Below are 21,974 nucleotides of genomic sequence, written 5' to 3' on the forward strand. Positions count from 1 at the left end.
GGCGTGGAGCGTCACGCTTCATCCAGAACCACCCCACCGTTATCATCATTAGACTCCAAGAGACTTACCAGCTTTTGTGCTACGACGTTATAGTGACTGAATGACTGGATCAGGGCCACAAAACAGACTTTACAGCCAGCTGGGAAATAATAAGAGACAAGTTATCACTGTGATCATGCACACACATATCATCATTAAAGTGTTTCCAATGCAGCAAAGGCAGAGGAAAAAATTAGATACCTAAAGCCTATCAAAAGAGGCCCGAGGGAGGGTGAAGAGGCTGCAAAGAGCCTTGTACCATCTGCTGGAGTGTGGCTACAGAGTTCAGATGGGTTTAAAACATTTAAGATTTTTGCCCAGTAAAGAATTTTAAAAATGGTTTAAAGAGGAGAGAGACACTTCCCTTTCTCCCCTCCACCTCTGCTGCTGGGAGAACCCTTGGCATTTCTGCTAGCAGCTTCGAAATAAAGACAGTGGCGCACACTGTCTTTTCCGATGAAGTGCTAACAGCTCTTGGCCTCTCTGGTTTGGCTCTTCTGGGGCACAGACACATGGGCCTCATTTAAAGCTCGTCATGACAGATTTGATAATAAATGAGAAACTGTAATAAAAGTAAAAGTCTCATGAAGGTGACAGACAAATGCAGGTTTGGGATGACAAGGGAATCCAAAAGCATTGCAGCAGCAGCCATCAGAAATGCCATCTTCAAGTTTGGGAGCACATGGAGTTAGTTCTTCCCACCAGAGATGGTGAGGAGCTACCAAAAAGGAGTTCACTATCATCCCACAAAGTGTGTGTCCTGCTATGCCAGATGCATATGGCAAGATATTTAGTTTCTGGGAATAGAAATAAAATTCCTCAGATCCAAAACAAGTCATGGTTCAAGTCAAACCATGTCCCAGCGCTGCCATGGCCAATCCCAACAATCAGCTTATTGTCAGCATTGGCCCTGGGAAGGACCAGGGTCTGCATACGCATGCCACACTTGTCATTAAAGGAAGCATATAATCCAGCCACAAAGATGTTCCACATCATATGCAACTCTCCACTATATGTGGAACATCTCTGTGGCTTGTTTGCCATTTGATGGCCCTATAACTGGTCTGAATGTGTGGCATGCTGCAATTTATTTCTGGTTTCTGGTCAGGACTGAAGGGTACTGATACATAATTCCTACCAATGCAAGTGTTCATAGAGCACCCAGCACAGTTAAAGGTTGAGTAACTTCTTTATCTGCATCACTGCTGCAGTTAAACAAGAGAACAAGATGTGGTGCAACGACTGCCTATCACAGGGGAACCTCCAATAGCCAAGGTGAGGCTGCAGTGCTGGGCAGGAGCTCAGTCAGAAGGAAGGGGCAAGAAAGCCAGAGTGGAAAGTCTGCACAACCCCAAGGTCAAGATGCACTTCTGTGGCCCTCATTTTCGAAACACTCAGCAAGTGCAACAAGAGTTTGGTGAGATCTGCCCCTCAGCAACACCCCTGCAATCGTACGGTCTCAGAGCAAGCTACACAGCCACTTAGGCTGAAAAAGCTAGATCCCATTATTCACCCTGCACATAACCACATGGCCAATATACTGAGCCAGACAGCAGCCTGCTCCAATACCCTGCCTTGCTCACCCCAAGCTCCCTCCTGAATGGAAGTATATAGTGACGTTGGCCCTGCACCACAGATCAGCTCTCCAGCCTTGCCTCTAGATCAGATCACCTGTGAGGATCAGTGGGCGCGTCTACACGAGACACTTTAAGGCACATTAGCCCAAATTTAAGGCGTGTTAGGGAGTGCATCTACACATGCACGCCCATAATGTGCTTTAAAAATTGTGATTTTGGGCTAATCACACCTAAATTTGATACCTCCAAATGCAGGTATCAAATTTAAGTGCGAATAGTTAAAGTGCATTAGCGCACATGCAGACGTGGTAACGTGCATTAACACTGTGCAGGGACTGACTTGGGACTAACTTTAGTGTTAATGCATTAATGCACTTTAACACCTGCATGTATAGATAATTGCCTAAACCCGCTTAATGCGCATCAAGCTAATGCGCATTAAATTTATGCACTTACATGCATGTGTAGACATGCCCAGTGTGGTGCATTTGAATATGCTGCTGTCTGAAGTCCCAGAGGTGTGCCCATGAAAGCAATGCAGAGATTTACTGGAGCTTTGTCACAAGAGGTCTGGAAGAATCCAGGGTTCTCCACAGTATTTAAAACAATTCAATTAGACCAACCTTATCAGACAAAATATTAACAGGAGGAACCACCAGAGGAGAGAAAACTTACAAGGCATCTTGTTTCTGTATAAAAAGGGAATTTGGGTACCCCAAGCTATTATAACATAAAAGGGAGTATGGTGGATGATGGCACTGATATCTACACACCTTCCAGCCCCAAGGAGTCAGAGGGTTTTACAGCATTCACTTACCTGTGCAACACTCCTGCTGGCAAAGCAGTACCTGACTTAGCAGAGTGAAAAACCAAACCCCAGAGAGATAACGTGCCTTGGGAGTAGACAAGAGCCAATGAATGCCAACCCCCACTCTCTCACTAATCACAAGCTGCCACTGCTGCTTTACCCCACTGGCAGACCTCACTTGTGAGGGAACCTCCATCCAAAGAGAGAAAAATTGCAAGTCCTTTGTTGTATTCCACCTCCTCACCTACCTTTGAGGTAGAAAGAGAGGAAGTGGTGCACCAGGAAGCTGCCATCTGTCCTGGTGTCCCGCAGCAGGGTGAATGTCCCCTGAAAGACATGGAGCAAAAGAGCTTAAAGAGGAGACCCCCCAACCATTGCAGCAGATCTGATGGTGATCAAAGATATCAGAAAGAAAGACACACACACATGTAGGTCCCACATATTCCATAAATTCTCATGCAATAGGGAAGTCACAATTAATTCGCAATGGTGATTCTTTGTGCAGGATGATCAGGACCAGAAGGTGCTAAGAGGTCTCAGATTGTACTAGAGTTCTGCCAAGTGCAAGAAACACAGCTCAACCCTGCCTAGCACAACTTTAAGGTTTCCTACCATTGGCCAATAACACAAAGGAGAGCCCAAGACTGCTGCTACAGGCTGATTTCAGCTGGAAAACTGAAGGCCTTGTCCATTCAGCTGTCACTAGCAATTTTCCCATCAGGGCTTGCCGCTGAGCGGTGGAAGGCAGTGTAAGGGAAGGGGCAGGGCTTGACTTCAGTGGAAACCTGGTTGCATGGACGTCCATGTGACACCTTACACTGGTATCCCAAGTTAAGTCTTGGCAGAAATCAGGAGCAATTTCACACTGGAGTCTGTCACGTCACATTCACATGGTCATACCTGTGCTCCAAAGCAGACTGGTGGTCCTCCAGCCGCCTTCCCATGCTGCTTTGTGCCCTTCTCCAGTGGGCCAGCCTTTATCTGTGCAGTCTACCGCCCTGAGGTCATGGTGACCAACTATCACCTCCTGTTTTGCACGTTGTATGCAGCCAGGTCCTATCTCTGTGCACCCATATAATCCAGGAGTCGCCCATCTAGCAAGCACATCTACCAGCTCTTCCTACCTAGACCACATAAACCCTCCGCCCTGCTTCCAACTGGATTTAGGCAGAGGTGTGGAACCTCCTCATCCCCTGGAGGAGATGGAGTTCAGGAAGCCTTGGGGTCCAGACACAGGAACGAAAGCAGACTGTAGGGAAGTGCCATGACGAAAGCCAATGGGTGACAACTGGGATGCTGGGCAGCACCATACCAAAGCCAAGGATAAGAGGATGGCTTGAGAGAGCAAAAAGGCTAAAAAGAAACCCCCCAGGCCTCCAGCAGCACTCCCACCACCTGCCCACAGTACAAGGAGTTGGATGGGATCCTAGAGAGGATTCCTGCACAGACCTGGACTTCAGCCAAGGGCCAAGACCCAGGCACTCCACCCACAAAACATGCCTCACAAGCAGAAGCCTGAATGAGGCCCACACAAGCCAACTTAGACACGCATGTCCTCAACTTCCCTGCTCGGCAGGTTCTCAGGCTGCCAGCAGCACTGCAAAGGACACTAGTAAGCACTTGTCTTTATCACAGGTGACTGGTACCACGCACCGAGACGTACCAGCAACGCGCGTGTCTGCTCCCACGGCTGGACAGCTTTGTCACGGGTGGCTGTGAGCGAGCACCTTTTCCAAGATCTGCTCCCCGTGCCCCAAGTTACAGCATCCCTCCACAAATGGGGTACAAATGGCCACTGCAAACTGTGCATGCTAGCTACAGCATGCTCATGACCTTCTGGACATTGCCACTTCCTTCCCTGGGACTCTCGACGCTCTCCCACCCTTCTGATGAAACCAATTGGCTTCTTGTACCACATACTCAAAAAAACAGCCACGCTGCCACTGTCAGCTTCTTATGGATCAGCCTACTGCTCCAACTCTGCCCCCACGACCATGCCTATCCCCCAGGCCACCTGCTCACCTTGCAATTGTGCTGGCTACCAACAAGAAAGTGCAGATCAGCTGTTACGTTTATGGGGAGCCGCACATCCTACAGCTCTGTTACAAAGCAGGCGCTGCATTTCAGTCGTGCTGGAAATGAATCCAGTTCATCAGTACAGGCTTGTTATCCACATAAATCTCATCACAGCGCTTGTTTTTCAGTAACTGCTTAGCAAGCCCTTTTTAAATCAACACGAATCTTCAAAAGGGCTTTTTGCTGATTGAAGAAATGTGCTGGCAGGCTTCATTTTTTTTTTTAATCTACTCAAGGAAACACAGCAGCATTAAGCTACTAGAAGCAGGCAGCATCTCACAATGAACAAAGCAAGCTCCCCCGAGGCCTAAAACGCATTGCAGAGCAACGTTAATGACACGGCTAACGTTGGTCATGTCTGCAAAGGATGCAAAATGGGACCCTGATGCCACAAGGCTGAGCTGCCTCGATCCGGGCTCTCAAACAGGCAGCAATACCCTGCAGCCAGGCAGAACGGTAGAAGGGACCATTCTGGTGAGTGACAGTGGGCGTATCTACACGTGCACATTTAATGGGCATTAGCACATTAAGGTGTATTAAGGGCGTGTCTACACGTGTGTGCCCTTAATGCACCTTAAAAATGGTGATTTAAGCCTATTCAAGCCTAAATTTGATGCCTGCATAAACCAGCTATCAAATTTATGCGAGAATAGCTAAATCACATTAGCAAACATGTAGATGTGCTAACGTGCATTAACGCGATGTGTGTTCATTGACTTGGGACTAACTTTAGTCCCAAATCATTCTGCACACCTGCATTAATGCGCATTAGCATGTGCACATGTAGATGAGCACCTAAATTGCCTTAATGCGCGCTAGGTTAATGCGCATTAAGTTTAGGCACGCGTAAAAACACATGTAGACACGCCCAGTAGCACGTATCTGGCTGGGCTCTCCCTTGCCTCTGGAAATAGCTTCTGTCTGTACAGAAGACACATGTGGCAATCAAAAAACTGCCCGATAGTTGGGGCGGGCAATTAATCCCTGTAGCCCATCTCAACCACAGCCGGCAGGGTGCTATTAGCAGCCTGGAAACTGAGGCGTTCCCATCAATTTCATGGCTGCTGATAGAGTCGAGGTGCTCCGAGCAATACTGCAGAAAGCGGGAGGCTGAAGCTCTGGCAGGAATTAGCTGCTTAAGCTTACAGGGTGACTTTAATACCAAAATTGACAGGATTTGCCCAAGGGCTAGTGCCACTTGCACTATTAATTGGCTGCCCACCCCACCCGCGGACATCTTTGCTGGCTGGTGCTGTATTTCCTTGCGGTTTTGTCTCAAGGATCAGGAAGGAGGAGGATCTAGGGAACTACAGACCAGTCAGCTTCAACACAGCCCCCGGAAAAATTATGGAGCAGATCCTCAAGGAATCCATTTCTAAGCACTTGGAGGAGAAGGTGATTAGAAACAGTCAGCATGGATTCACCACGGGCAAGTCATGCCTGTCCAAACCGACTGCTTTCTATGATGACATGACTCCTTCTGTGGATGAAGGGAGACCAGTGGATGTGGTGTACCTTGATTTCAGCAAGGGTTTTGATACAGTCTCCCACCTTTTTGCAGGCAAGCTAAGGAAGTATGGGCTGGATGAATGGACTGTAAGGTGGATAGCAAACTGGCTGGAGCATCGGGCTCAGAGAGTAGGAATCAATGGCTCGATGTCTACTTGGCAGCCGGTATCAAGTGGAGTGCCCCAGGGGTCGATCCAGGGGCTGGTTTTGTTCCATATCTTCATCAACAACTTGGAAGATGGCACAGAGTGCACCCTCAGCAAGTCCATGGATGATATCAAACCGGGGAGTGTAGCAGATATGCTGGAGAGTCGGGCTAGGATGCAGAGCGACCTAGACGAATTGGAGGATTGGGCCAAAAGGAGTCTCATGAGGTTCAACAAGGACAAGTGCAAAGTTCTGCACGTAGGACAGAATCCCATGCACCAGTACAGGCTGGGGACCAATTGGCTAAGCAGCAGCTCTGCAGAAAAGGACCTGGGGGTGTCCGTGGACAATAAGATGGATATGAACCAGCAGTGTGCCCTTGTTGTGAGGAAGGCTACCGGCATCGTGGGCTGCATTGGTAGGAGCGTCGCCAGCAGATCGAGGGACGTGATCCTTCCCTTCTACTCAGCACTGGGCAGGCCACATCTGGAGTCCTGTGTCCAGTTGTGAGCCCTGCACTATAGAAAAGATGGGGACAAGTTGGAGGGCAACGAAAATATTTTGGGGGCTGTGGGACAGGACTGGTGAGGAGAGGCTGAGGGAACTGGGCTGATTTAGCCTGGAGAAGAGAAGACTGAAGGAGGAATTAGCAACCTTTAACTACTTGAAGGGGAGTTGCAAAGAGGATGGAGCTAGACCAGGGGTGGGTAAAATACAGCCCCTGGGCCAGATCCAGCCTGCGGAGGGACTTTGTCTGGCCCGCATCAGATCCCTCTGTCCTGCCTGGCCCAGGTGCCATCCGGCCCATGGCACATCCTGCCGCCCCTGGGTGCGCAGCAGGGCTGGGATGGCTCTGCAGCTGGACTGCATTTCTGGGCAGCCCGAAGCAGTGGCAACTCTTTCTGGCTGCTGCCACTGCTAGCCCCAGCCCCATGCTACTGGTGGGGACCCGCACACAGCTCTACCCCCAGCCCACCCCGGACCACCCACTGCTGCTGGGCCCTTAGTGCTGCAGCCACCCTTAGTTGAAGCCTGACCTCTGCTTCCAGAGCCTCTGACCCCAAACACCTCCTTCATGTGGGGTCAAGTGGAGCCCAGCAGGTCCCACACCTGCCTTATGCAACCACTGCCACCCACTAGGAATAACCTCCATGAGCCAGAGGCTCCCTACATCTCTGTTATTATGCAGCTGAGAGGAAAGGCGGAGGGACCATGCTCAGAGTCTCCGAGGATGGTGGCTCTGAGGAGGCATCCCACAGTGGCAGGGTAGGATGGGAATGAACAACGATGGCTTGTTATTCTCCTTCCCTTCCAGGGGCAGCGCCTCAGATGTCCAGGCCCCCACAAACACCCGTGTTAGTCCAGCCCAACGGCTGGTCATCTCGGGAACCAAAGAGGAACCCTTCAGTGCACTAGTGGAGGCTTCTGAGAGGAGGGCACAGGAGCAGGGGGTATTTCTCAGGGAAGAGAAGGCAAAGGGCCCCAAGGCTGAGAACGGAGAGCTCAGGGTCACCAGGGAACTGGCCGAGAAGGGGCTTGCAGGGACACAGCAGAGCCTCGCTGCGACTAAGTAGATACAGAGACGTAGAAACAGAGGTTTCTTGGGCAACACCTTTTATTTGACCTGCTGCATAGCTGGGGGAGATGCCAGACGAGCCTTCAGGCACAAAAAAAAGCTCACGTGACACCTCTCCCAGCTAGACAGTTGGTCCAATAAAAGATGTCACCAAACAAGCCTTACTTGTTGCATATTCCCTGGGCCACCGTGATGCACTGCTCCAGTCTTACTACAATATAGAGGCAAAGGCAGCCAACAAGCAATAAACAAGCAAAGCTTCCACTTAGCACACTCTTGCACACCTGACAGCCACAGGCTCCTCGTTCAGGTGGCAAAACAGAGAGGAAAGATGACAGCAGAAATCCAGCACGCCGTGACCCTGCTGGTGATTCGGGTCTCGTGGAGCACAGAAAATGTAGATGGAGGGCTCAAGGTCTTGATTAGCTTTAGGACCTGGGAGCCATAGCACAGCGGTGCTCAATCTTCTAGCTGTGCAGGCAGGATCAGTGGTGCGGGCCCAGTGCACAAGTCAGATCCAGCATGGGCTCAGCGTGCGGGATCAGTCTGCGGGTGTGAGCGGCACACAGCCTGATCCCACACACCAGATACAGCCATGGAGTAACCCCACACACCAGGTCCACTGTGTGCCAACACAATTTAGCATGCAGGGCTATGTCGCCCGGCCTGCAGAACTCCCCAGGGGCCCAGTTATTTGACAACAGAGGAGCAGCAGTTAATACTGCCACAGCTCCCCTAATGCCAAATTTTCAGAGCCATGGACAGATACACAAGCCAAATGACACAGCTAGATCTGGCCCATGGGCCGGAGACTGAGCACCCTTGCTCCAGCACCTGAGATTTGCCAGGAAGAAGCACTCCCTTCCAGCACTGCCCTGCAGAGTGAGAGCACGGTTGCAATAAGTTAAGGAAAGCTGGACCAGGCAGACTACCGAGGACAAAACCAATGCTCTAGACAGTTATGTTAGAAACTCAGTAGGTGACACTTAATCCCTCCGAGCCTCCATCTAGCACCTGAGTCTATTTAAGATCATCCAAAACTCCAGGAGGAGGATTAGGGTCAAGAGCAAAGGAACGGTTGGGCCTGTGTATGACCCCAGGCTCATCCTGTCTCCAAGGGTGGCCAGCACCTGCTGTTCCTGAGGCAGGTCTAAGACCCCAGCAGTTCTCTAACTCTTTGTATGCTCTCTCATCCAGTCTAAAACAGGGAACCATTCAATATTATGCACCTAAATATTTTGTAGGTTTAGTGACTGCAGCTGCCCAAGGATGAGGCCTTCATTACACAGGCTACAGCCAGCCCCGGAGTGAAACTACCCCTGCCTGAGTCTTTGCCGGGATCAGAAGCTACGATAGCAAATGACAGAAAGTAAAGGGGAAAGAGGAACAGCCATTTTCCCATTGTTCTGTAGAGCTGTTTTGTATCTTGCTATGGTAATAACAACGAAGCCAGCAGTCAGCTGTCTGCACTGCTGCCCAAACCCAGCCACCGTCATTGGCCACTTTCTTAGGAGCGTCTCAGCAACAGCAGGTCTGGAGGGACCTGGAGGAGAAAAGCAGCGGCAGCAGACACTAGGAGCTTTGTGTGTGAAGCTGGCAAATCGGCTTATTAAATGAGGACGGAAATGCATGGATAGATGAGAAGAGAGCAGGCAGGTCATGAAGAGCCTTGAAAGAAAGGACAGGAATTTTAATTTCTCTCACCCCCTCCTCCAACCGAGGAAGAACGTCTTACATTTGAAAGCTTCTCTAACTCTGTGCCAACTATAATGAAAGCTACCGCCCTGAGAAACCCTTGCTTCTCGCATAACTCCTGGGCCATCGTGGCTACATCACCCTTCTGCTACCACCACAAGTTACCAAATTAAAGTGCATCGCGTCTACATCAAAGGTCTGAAGCAGTGCAACTACAGCAGGATCCGCACGCTAACGAACACATCCGCAGGGCCTGAATCGGGAGCAATTTAGCAAGTGGTCAGCACACCTGGCAAGAGAGGACAGCATTGCAGCAGCAGTTCCCAATCTTTGCCCCACAGCAACTCGCTCCCAGCCCAAGCCTGCCCCGCTGTAACTGCATTTTTGCAAACAAGCGTCACAATCCCCCGCTGAGCTCCGACCCCGAGTTTTGTAGCTGATGTGTTACAGCAGGGGTGTCAAATGTATGGTCTCCACAGAGCCCCATCTTCCATCCCTTGGTGCCAGCCCTGGGTCTGAACTGACCCGGACCAGCCCTGTGGGCAGGGTTCAGGACGAATGCAGCGCACGGCACTTGCTCCAGGACACACGCTGCGCACGGGGCCAGCTCCGAGCGGTCTGAGACCAGCTCTTGCACTGGCTCCGGCAGGCACTGTGTGGATGCCACAGAAGGTGCCCACGGACCCGCCGGAGCCAGCCCCTGCCACCGCCCGCGCCAGCGGGACAACGACTTCGGCACCTGGCTCCAGAGCCGGCAGGGCCCCTCCAGCCAGCGCGGCACAGACAAGACAGCTCGTCACGTGTCGCCGGCAAGAAACACAAAGGCTGGACACGGATGCTGGACACGTGGATGACGGGGAACACCAGCGACACGCAGGGAGGGAGACAGGAGCGCACGGCTCCTGCGACCGCCGACGCGGGTGACGGAGAGAAAAATCCACTTCTCTACGGACCGCGAGAGAAATATCTGTGTGTCTATCGATTTTGAGACAAATATCTGTGAGAAATACCAATTTCTCTACGGATTTTGAGAGAAATATCTGTGAAACAATATCCATTTCTCTGTGGATTTGGAGATCTGTGGATTTTGCATGAAATATCCGTGAGAAATATCCATTTCTCGATGGATTTCGAGAGAAATAGCTGTACGTCTATAGATTTTGGGAGACATAGTCGTTCCTCTGTGGATTTCGAAAGAAATATTTGAGAGAAATAGCTGTTTCTGTCCAGGTTTGTGAGAAATATTCATTTCTCTGTGGATTTTAAGAGCACTATCCGTATGTCTGTAGGTGCGGGGAGAAGCGTCCGTGTCTCGGTGGATTCTGGAAGCATTCTTGTTTCTCTGCGGATGATGGATGCTGACAGGTGTGCGCTCCTCCGTCTCTCCGGGGATCGGTGCACCACAGTAGTGGCACAGCCGTCCTGGGGTCACTACAGTTCATTCATAAATCAAGGGCTGCCGGGGTGTCTCATCAAGCAGCAGGGGGACGGCGGGGTGCTAGCTACTACAGCTCCCGGCATGCACCGCGCACTGCCCTTCCCAAGCGGGACGGGGACTACAGCTCCCGGCATGCACCGCGCACTGCCCGTCCCAAACGGGGCAGGGACTACAGCTCCTGGCATGCACCGCGCACGGCCCGTCTCAACCGGGGTCTACAACTCCCAGCATGCACCGCGCGGGCGGCATGCTGGGAGTCGTAGTTCGGGTTAGGCCGCGCCTCACGGGGCGCGGGGAGGCCGAACTTGTGCGGCGCACTCCTCACCTGCTCCGGCCGCTCCGGGGAGGCGTGTAACAGCTCGTTCAGCTCCACAAACATCGTGCGGCCTGGGCCGAGCGTCGACGGCGTCCGCGTGGGGTCAAAAGCCGCGCTCCCGGGTGGGCGCTCGGAGGCGCATGGAACGCTCGGAAGGGCGCGGTGCTGGGTATTGTGCGCATGCGCCCCCCACTGGCGATGCGGGCGGGCGCGCTAAAGCCAGCAGGTCGGGCGGGCGGGGAAAGCTGCAGTGCCTGGACCACCCCATGCCTGAGCTGAGTGCATTGCTTGCACCTGCCCCTGGGGCGGGGGGGCAGTAAGTCCCTTCACAGTCCTTGCAACTGCCCCACAAGGGGCAATAATGCTCAACTCCACCCCCTTGAATTCTTCTTCCTATCTGCATCCAGATGCAAGGGCAGCTGGAGACAACTTGGAGACCGGGTCCTACATCCTCATCTTCCCCCTCCGCCTCGTCCTGGGCTGCACCGCTGCACCTGGCCCCGGTAGAGGGTCTGGCCCCTATACTCAGGGTCAGACCGCTGCTGCATTTGGGGTCGGTCAGGGAGGAGGTGACCCTGCGGGCTTGGCCGTCCTCATTAGGACAGAGGCAGGCAAGGTTCTTCGAGCAGATGTGCTACCTCTTATTAAACCAGCTGAGCAAACTACTCAGGTGGTCTAATAAAAGAGCACAACTGCTCAAAGAAATTTGCCTGCCTATATCTTAAATATCCCCATGTGCAGCTTGAAGCCATTGCTCGAAGTCCCTTGCAGCCACAGAGAAAAGCCCATCTCCATCCTCTGTAATCTGTCTTCGGGTATTTGAAGATCGTAATCAAATCCCTCATCCATCTTTTCTTCTCTGGGCTAAATCACCCCACTCTTCCTGCCTTTCCTCACGAGTCTTGCTTCCCAGGCCTCTATGCATTTTTGTCACTTTGCGCTGGACTCTTTCCAAACTGCCCGTGCCCTTTTTGAGGTGTGAGGCCCGAACCTGGACCCGGATGATTTAGACAGGGATTATTTTGGTGGGAGCGGGGTGCTAGATTAGATGCAACCTCCTGAGGTCCCTTCCGGCCCTACTTCCCTATGACTCCATGATATCTTAGTCCCTGCTGTACCCCATCTTCAATACCCATTCTGACTAGGGTAAAGCTTTCTGGGCGGCTTTCTGGTACCACGTCAGACAAGGAGTGTAGTAAATTGGAAGGGGACCAAAAAACCATGTAAACTACAGCCAGATTTCTCACAACACCTATTGCCTTTCTCACTATATTCCCTTCTCACATTTCACAGCTTGTTACTGTGATAACCCAGTGAAAATTCAGCTGGTAAAGCTGTTACACTACTTTCTACTTTTAGCTTATTTGCAATACTCGGCAACTCCTCCACTGCCTTGCAAGCATCACGGAAACCATCCGGCATGCATGCTTTCATGATGTTGTACATATTCAAGTCCCTACACTGATATCAAAGCAGCAAATAAAGGGAAAGCCTAGGAAACAGCATAAAATACCAAGCAACCAATCTTAAGATTTTCAAGGTTATTCCCAAGAATATAAAGGGAGGGGGGATAGTAAACTAAAAACATGAGTCTCTTTGATGTTGTGAATGGGTTGAAAGGGATCCCCAGTGACCGGGGATGTTCTAGTCTCCTAGAATGATAACAAACAGGTTTTTTAAAAAGAAACTCACATCACTGCAAAAATAGCAGCACCCTCCTACTCTCCCAATGGAGGGATTTTCTCATCTCCAGATATAACTCAGTTGTTGCTAATCAGTCCTCTAGACTGCTACGGGAAGTAATGCCAAAGTCAAGTGACGTTCTGGGTCCTCTGCAGCTGGGAAATATTAGTAAGGGGGCGGTTAGGTACAAGTCGGATGAAAGGGGCTGGGGGAAAAAAAAGCAAAAAGCAAATGATAACGTCAACTCTGCTCACGTTCCCAGGAATAAATGTCAGTCTATTTAACACTTAATGAGAATATAAGGATTGCCGTTTACTGGGTCGGACCATAGGTCTGTCTTGCCCAGTCTCTTGCGTCTCACAGGGTGTGTCTATGCATGCGTTAGATCTGGGTGCAGTTTATTCAGCAGTAACCTACTCAGGAGCAAACACTCCCAGGCAGGCGTCTACACGTGTAGGGAAGTGGGAGCAGATTTGCTGCTAATGGCAGCAAACTGCACTCCTTTCCTGGGCCCCTGCAATGGGCCCCTGCTGCCACCAGGGGGAGCTCTAGGCTCAGCTGTCTCCTGGGGTGGGGGGGCTGGGACAATGCTGCCTGCCCCAGGGGGCTGCTTGCTACTGGGGCAGAGCCCATGTCCCCCTGCCCTGGCAGCAGGGAGCTCCTGGCCCAGCTCCCCGATCAGGGGCAGGGGGCTTGAAAAGAGCCGGAGGGGAGGGGAGGGGAGGGGCAGGTCCCAGCCCCCTGCCCTGATCTGCGGTGGGACAGCTAGCAGCAAGCCACTGGCTGGGCAGCGATTCCCAGCACCAGCCCCACGACCAGGGAGTTGGTGCTGGGGGAGGAGGATCTCCCAGTCCCCCATCATGATGGCAAAGTGGAGGCTGGGGGATAAGTATTTCCCAGCCCCCACTCCCCTATGGAGATCTCGGAGCAGGGGCTTGGAGTTCCCCGCTGCCGGGGTAGTGGGACACCGTCCCTGCCCGGGCTCCTGTGGCGGAGCCTGGAGCAGATTTGCTCCCAGTCAGGTGTCTACACGAGCGCTACTGCGCACTTACTCATTGCAAGTAAATTTGCTACGTGCATTGGCAGGTAGCAAATTTACTCGTGATTAGTGAGGTTTACTGCTCGGTAAGCCTGGGCACTTGCTTACTGTGCAGTAAACTATGCTACTTCGAAGTAAAGCAGCTCATGCAGATGCACCCACAGTGGCAGGGAGCGGATGCTGGACGGGAGAGTGAACTGTGTCTGAGCAGGGTTTCTCCGCTATTCCTCTCTCCCTTGCAGCCTCCAGCATTTCCGGTCTGGGATGTTCTGGTTCAGAGCCTGTGCCCCTCGCTCCCCCGCTCTGTAGCTAACTCCAAAGCTCGATAGCACTCGAGCTCTGTGACATAGCAAAGAAGCAGCTGGAGGCACTAAGGGAAGGATGGGTCCAGCCCCCTAGGTGCCGAATTTCACTCGAGTAATATGGGAGTGAGATTCGGACTGAATTTCCAAGGAAGCGGGTCTCTTTCTGTGCCAGCAGCTGGGGAAGGAGCTGTACCACTCAGGGAGAAAGGGTACGGGCAGTGCTGCTGTCAGGGACATGGGTGCCGCCGTGCTATAAATGCCCTCTGACACTGCCCCTCTGCTAGCAGAGCCAGCAGCTCTCGTCTCTGCGTAAAGCGAGCGATTGCATAGGGCAGCAGACAGCTGGTTTGTTGCCAGACTGATAGTCCAGGGTGAGGGGCGGACGTCGTATCTGCCACCAGCCTGCCTAGGGCAAGCGCACAGAAGCACCAATGCTGGTTACAGTCAGTGGCTGCTTATAGCTACAAGGGCTACGCTCCCTGATACTGTCGGAGCCCATTGATGCTGCTTCTCGGTGCAGTGGTCCCCAGCGGGACCGCCGCAGTCACAATCGCTGCCCTTTCTTTCTCTCTCTTCTGCGCTGATGCCCTCACCCCCTTCAGGGGTCACAAGTCCTGCATGTCCTTCTCAGACACGGTCTCAGAGGCTCAGGCTGGAGCAGGGCAAGCCACTTCCAAAAGGCTCAGGGAGGAGTGAGCTTTGCTTCCTGGCTCCTCTGTCTTGGCAAGGCTTGGGAAAACCATCAGTGAAGGAGCTGAGCCCGGCCAGCACCTATAACCCCACAGTGGTCTCAGGGCTGAGCTGTGAGGCCATCCATCTACAAGGCTTCAAGGAGAAAGCACCAGGCGAGAGGAAAGGAAATGTGAAAATGCCTGAAAACCCACCAAAGTGATAGGCAGTGTCCAGAGCTCCCAAACCACCGAATCCTGCACCAGTGCTGCCTCTTTAATGGGACAGGTAGCTAATGCCCGGCTGGTGATGAGGGCCTGAAAGCTGTCCTGCAACTCCAACCTGCAGAGGGAAAAATGGAGGGTGTCCTCCTATACTCTTCTTTATGATGGCTATGGAAGGCCGGAAAACTTTTTTTAACGTTTCTTCTGTGTGTGTGTGTGTGTTTCCTGTATGTATAATGTATATGTATGTGTGTATATGTGTGTATGTATATGTGTGTATGTATATATGTATGTGTGTTTACAGTACATATAAATGTACATATACAACCACACAGACACATATACATAGTATAGGTATATATATGCAAACACACATACATATATATTATACTATATCTATATATTATAGTATATATCTATATAGATGAATTTTTTAAATTAGCTTTCAGGCCTTTCTTAGTCATCATAAAGAAGAGTATAAGAGGATGCCCTTCTTTTTTCCCTGTGCAGGTCATTTTTGAAGGACACATATATTTCTAATACATACACACACACACACACACACACACACACATATGTATACATATACACACACACATATATACACACACATATACATACATACATATACACACACACATATATACACACACATATACATACATACATACATATACACACACATATATACATACATATATACACACAAATACAATATATACACACACATATACACACATATATATATATATATATACACACACACATACATATATATGCAAATATATATACACACACATACGTATATATGTGTGTGTGTGTGTGTGTGCGTGTATAAAATAAAGGAATTCAGGCTTTGTTTGTGCTGCTTTCCTTGGAAGAGCGGGTGGAGAGCCCCTAGGCTGGGTCACCAGAGAGGCAAAGTAAACTCAGCCGATGAATTGTGAGGAATATTGATTTTGGCTCCATCTGCTTTAAACTCTTTGCTTTTCATTTGCTTGTGCTAAGCCCCCAGTTGACTCCAACACCTGATGGGCATGTCCAAGAAGATCCCTTGGCTCCTGCCTAATCATCCCACTGGCCCCAGTGAAAGGGGGCAGACACTCTTCCAGGAGAAACAAAGCTGTTGCCTACCAAAGCTCATGCTTCTCTGAGCCAATTAGTCTCAAAGGTGCCGCCTGCCCTGCCTTGTGCAGGAAGAGCAGGGGGACATGTCTTTGCATTCCTGCAAGCAAACACGCACCAAACACCGCGCTTCCACTGCCAAGCATGAAAACGGGCGGGGGGAGCAATCCAGGATTTCCATTTCCTTCAGATCGACTTGTGCATCCCTGTCTGAGCTTGGAAGCTGAGACTTCTGCCAGTATCCCACCAGCGGGGACCCTGCCGTCTTCCAGGGCAGCGGGCCAAATTCTGGGTGTGCGAAAGTGTGATCAGTGGAACAGGAGTCAGGAGAAAGCCATCAGAAATGGAGATCTACCCATGTGCTTTGATCTCTTCCATTAAAGCAAAAAAATTAATCCTTGCCTCTTCAGCTATCATCTCATCTCCTTTCCATCTCCTTTGCCAAGAACTAGGGGGTCACAAACCGAAACGAGTAAGTAATACACTGAAAACTACCAAAAGGAAGTTCTTTTTGCCCCGGCGTGTCATGCAAGCGTAGCGTTTGTCGCCACCAGATGTGGGGGAAGCGGAGAGCTGGGCCAGGTTCAACAAGGGGTTGGACACGTTGCTGGAGGAAAGGGGAATCAGGAGCTATTGAGCCCGGGAGCGAGGGGCACGGCCTCTGCATCGCAGTCTCCTACCCCTTAAACGCTGGCGGCTGCAAGTGAGAGAAGAAAGCAGAAACCCCCTGGTCAGCCCTAGGTCGCTCTCCCTTGCAGCATCCGCTCTCTGCCGTGTGTGACACAGGAGACGGGTCACGACGGACCTGCCGTCTGGCCCAGGGAACAGCCGTTTTTATACGCCCCCAGTGCATTGCACACATGGGGCACAATCGCTGTCTGGATTCTCGCCACAGCCTTCCCCAAACACGACCTGCACCAAAGTCCTTCATCATCTGCCCTCAAACCACACAACCAGAGTCCACCGCCGTTCTCCTGGACCCATCGGCTACGGTCCTTTCAGCCAGCCCCGCTCTTGCACTGAAACTCCCTCGGACAGCACACGTCCTTCGTCCTGAACCTCGGCTTCCGTGTTTCTCTTCCTCCCTGTTTCTCCTCCTTCCTCTCCACTGGCTCGCTTTGCAGGTTGCGCTAAAGATCCTCGTTGGCGCTCGCTGGGTGGTCGCACACGGCTTTCCCTTTGGTTCCCGTCCCGCCACTGCCCAGGCCTTGCTCCTGCCACAGAAATAAAGGTAGCTGCCACGTCTCCCAGATCCGGCTCGGCTCCCGACCGGTCTCCAAATGAAAGAGGCAGCTTGTGTCTGCCCCGCATTGCATGTGTCCAACCATTTATCCCTAAATGTACTATCACGGGTGATCGTCAATACCCATTTTGAACGCTCTCTCTGCGTAAGCAAGTACAAAGCGACTTCTCTACCCTTATTGCAATCCTCCATTAAAACTCTCCTTTTCTGTGAGCTCTACCAAAAACTTGTGAATGGGTGTGCCACCGTAGAAAAAGAGGGCCAGAAAGGACCTCCGGAGACCTCTTGGAGTCCAGCCCCATGCTCAAGGCAGCATCGGTCTCATCCAAGGGGTAACGTGGCCCACTCTGCAAAACTTCTTCGGGGATGAAGCCTCCACCTCCGCGAGGTTATCTGCTCCATCATAGCTTGTGATGAGACCGCTACTTATTACACTGACCACGGTTGTCTCATAGATTCATAGATGTTAGGGTCGGAAGGGACCTCAGTAGTGGGGAGACAGAGGAGTACAGGTGCACTGAGACTCCTTACCCCTCACACAAGTTCTCCTCCCTCTCTCCGGACGAGAGGCAAGGGCTTCCCTTAGTCCCACGCGGCTGAAGGGCAACGTAGCAAGGCTGACAATTTGTCCTCTCTGGCCTGCATGCTCACCAAAGCAAGGCGCTCAGAGCCGACCCCACCAGGAAAGGTCTCGTTGTCCATCCCCGCGTCGCCCGTGTGCCCAAATGCCTGGGCAACGTCTTGTCCTCGTCCCACTCAGCCAGTCCTGCGGTAGAGTCACAGCAGCCCCCACAGCACAGCAGTATGGGTCCAAAGTAATCCCATAGAGCAGGGGATCTGTCTGATCCAGCCCATCTGTTGCTGGACTGACCCCGCGTGCCAGATCCCAGGGCGCAGGAACGCTGAAGGAGGTGGGGGCAGATGAGACAGCAGAGGCGCTTGTACACGTGACGGTCAAGCACCTGATTGTGCACGGGGGCCGAGCCCAGCAGCTGAAAGCACCTGCCCCTCGGGGCTGGAAGACAACGCGCCTTCCCCGCGCAGCACGTGGTGCACCCCCAACCCCTAGCGCCTGCACAGGTGCCCGAGAGCAAGACAGACCCCTTGGGTGAGCGTGCTACGAGGGCAGGAAGGGGGACAGAAAGGGAGGGGAGCACCCCCCCGCCACCGCGTCTTCCCTCAGCGCCGAGTGTGCAAAATTGCACAGGTCTCCTGTTGTGCTTGTGAAACATGCACGCACATGCACATGTGCATATACACACATACCCATATGCATGCGCACCCACACGCACCCCCCCATGCGCACACACATCCATGCAGGCACACCCATGTGCACATACACATTCACACATACACCCACATGCATGCACACACACACACACCCATGTGTGCATGCACACCCACCCACACAGGCACACATGCACACACCCCCACATGCATGCATGCACCCACATGCACGCTTGCACACCCACCCATGTATTCATATGCACGCACCCACACGGATGCATGCACACGCACACCCACCCACATGTGCACACACATATACACACATCCACATGTGCGTGCACACACATATCCATATACCACTGCAGGGGGGGACCCCTGTGGGCGCGGGCGCTGGGGGTCTGGACACAGGAGAGCTCGGGGGCGGCCGGAGCCCAGGGCAGGGCTAGAGAAGGTCCCCAAATGTCCAGGCCTCAGAGAAACACCTGGACTCACCTGAAGGCAGACCGGGAATCTTGTCGAGGGCAGGGAAGGGGTCAGGCCCATCCTGACAGTCCCCGAGTGGGCCTGCACGTGTGCATGGTGCACGTGCGTGTGCACGTCCCAGCCGCAGCAGCCGGCCTTCGTCCTTTGGCAGGCCCCAGAGGAGCGGCCGAGGAGCCAGGTGGGAAGACCGCAGAGCAGTTCGGTTGGCAGATTTCCACTTCGCCACCCTCGCAGCGCAGCTTTAGAGCATCTGCCCTCTGAGGTGCTGGGAACAAAACCCCCCGGCAGCTCAGGGAGGGGAAGAAGCCAAGGAGTTGGGGTCGGAGATGGGCCGGGGAAGGCGCAGGCACTGGCGGGGAGGAAGACAGCATCAGACACGTCGGCAGTGCCTGCCGAGGGGAGAGGGGAAGCCGCTACCATGACCCCTTTTCCTCTCCCTGGCTATTGCCCCCTCCGCTCCCTCGCTCTCACCGCAGCTTCAGCTGGTGAATCACAGCTCGGAGCGATCTGGTTTCAAGCAAGACAGGGAGAAGAAAGGCTCCTTGTCTGGAGGGTCACGGCTCTAATCCTGTTCTGCGTCGCGGAGAGAAAGGAGACGGACGGAGTGAGAAGCACAGACCTGGTTTCTATGCCAGCTCCCTCTTTCAGCCCCCCTCGCCTGTGCCAGCCGCTGCCCTGCCACAAAAGGCGGGCTCCCCTCCCAGCAAACTAACCAAGCATCTAAATTTAATAGCTGCCCACAGCCCGTCCGTCGGAAAGTGATTAAACAGCCGGTGAAAGCCCAGGGGTCGCTCCCCTGAACGGGAGGCAAATTCCTCGGTGGCCTCGAGGCTGTCGTCCCAGCTCCCCTCCGGTGGGAATGGGGCCCTGCCCATCTCCAGCACGCGGGGCATCCGCCTCGCGCCTTCCAGACCCGCCGAACCTCCCGGCTCCCCAGGACCTGCTTCTGGCTCGTGTGGTCTTACCGCGGGAGCCCTATCAGGATGGTTCAATCGAAGGCAGAAAGCGCGGCGATGTGTTTTAAAAGCAGGAGGCCTGATGTCCTTAGGGCAGCATCTTTGCAATACAGATGGGGAAACTGAGGCACAAAGAGGCAATGAGACCTGCTCGTGGTCCCGAAGGGAATCATAGGATCACAGAGAATCAGGGCTGGAAGGGAGCTCTGGAGGTGACATCTAGTCCGACTCCCGCTCGAGCAGGACCAGCCCCAGCTGCGTCATCCCAGCCAAGGGCTTTGTCTACCCGGGTCTTAAACACCTCAAAGGACAGAGAGTCCACCACCTCTCCGGGGAGCCTGTCCCAGTGCTTTACTAGTTTCCCCATGAGAAAGTTTTTCCTAATATCCAACCCCAACGTCCCTTGCTGCAGCTTGAGCCCATTGCTCCTTGTCCTGCCATCTGCCCCCATTGAGACCAGTCCCACTCCATCCTCTCTGCAACCCCCCTGCAGGGAGGTGAAGGCTGCTATTCAATCCCCCTCGGTCTTCTCTTCTGCAGAATAAATCAGCCCAGTTCCCTCAGCCTCTCCTCACCAGTCCTGTCCCCCAGCCCCACAACCATTTTCATTGCCCTCCACTGGACTCCCTCCAATGTGTCCACATCCTTTCTGTTGTCCACAGCTGGACACAGGACTCCAGATGTGGCCTCCCCAGTGCTGAATAGAGGGGAAGAATCACTGCCCTCCATCTGCGGGCAGCGCTCCTACCCATGCAGCCCAGGGTGCCGGTAGCCTTCCTGGCACCAAGGGCACACTGCTGGCTCCGGTTCAGGTCCTCGTCCCCTGTCCCCACAGGTCCTTTCCTGCAGTCGGCCTGTAGCGGTGCATGGGAAGCTCTGGAGGTCCCAGCTCCGAATCACTTTGTGTCTCACTTTGGCCTTTTGCACGGTCTTTTGGGAGAAGCGGTTTTCCTCCCCGCCTGAGAAAGCAGGAGCGACTCCATGAATACGGAGAAGCAGAGGGCGTCTTGCAGGGATCTCCGTCGGCCAGACAAGACGAGTGATCCCAGGGGAAGCCAGCACGGATGCACCACACGCCTACCCCCTGCAGCTGGTTTCTGCCCTCACCTCGGGGCAGATCAAAAATGCCACTGAAATGGCAGAGACCTCCACTATACAATGGCTCTGTTTTAGCCAGGGGCCCCAAACTGAACCCTGCCATCCATCCATGCCACTGAAAGTCCTGGCATATATTGTCTAGGATGCACCCAGACAAGGGTGGTCCCCAGGCACGAGGTTGCTCCCTGTGGCCCTCACACGGGTGGGCAGGAGCTATTTTGCAGCACTTTCTGGCTAGCTCCGGGCTGAGCGGCTCCCTGGGCAGCAAACCAGCAGCGAGACCGAGGCACAGCAAATGGGTCACGCGGGCTCGGGTGCGAGGGTCAATCGCAGTTGCAAGCGCTTCCCACCAGAAGCCGGGCAGAGCTCCCGAAGGGGCTGGCGGCCGGCTCCGGGGCCGTCTGCCTGGGGCAGCGCGTGATGAACGAGGGCCTGGCCGCGCCGTTCCTGGAAGGCTGGCCTGCCGCCGAGCCAACAACCCAGCAAGCAGAAGCCAGGCAAAGATGCTCGTCTCCTTTGTCGGAGCGGGAAACCTCCCTGCCGCCGGCTGGGGAACAAAGCTGTGCAATTTAGGGCTCGCTCGCTGCGTGGACTGGTTTTCCTCTGCAAAAGCAGGTCTCTCCGCAGCCCGGCTCGGCCCACAGCACCGTTCGCTGGTCACCCTGCCACGGGTGCAGGAGCAGAAGGATTCGACTGTGCTTTGGAAATCTTTCATTTTGCTGCCTTTGATTCCTCTCCAAA

The 21,974-nt window shown here is 53.1% G+C and overlaps 1 protein-coding gene across 2 annotated transcripts in view; it reads right to left on the minus strand.

Annotated features, from left to right (window-relative positions):
- Positions 1 to 11,364, minus strand: part of ELP6 (elongator acetyltransferase complex subunit 6) — a 30,480-nt gene extending 19,116 nt beyond the window's left edge. The window contains exons 1-3 of one of the 2 annotated variants that reach the window (XM_014604468.3): positions 11,191 to 11,364; positions 2,673 to 2,751; positions 69 to 139 (exon numbers count right to left, since the gene is read on the minus strand). In XM_014604468.3, coding sequence (XP_014459954.1) covers positions 69 to 139; positions 2,673 to 2,751; positions 11,191 to 11,244 — 204 coding nt within the window. In that variant the 5' untranslated portion in view covers positions 11,245 to 11,364. Of the gene's footprint in view, positions 1 to 68; positions 140 to 2,672; positions 2,752 to 11,190 lie in introns of those variants that run through there. The other variant, XM_019492420.2, reaches the window with a different exon arrangement.
- Between the last annotated feature and the right edge of the window lie 10,610 nt (positions 11,365 to 21,974).

The sequence above is a fragment of the Alligator mississippiensis genome, chromosome 5 (assembly GCF_030867095.1).
Source record: "Alligator mississippiensis isolate rAllMis1 chromosome 5, rAllMis1, whole genome shotgun sequence".
Lineage (NCBI taxonomy): Eukaryota > Metazoa > Chordata > Crocodylia > Alligatoridae > Alligator > Alligator mississippiensis.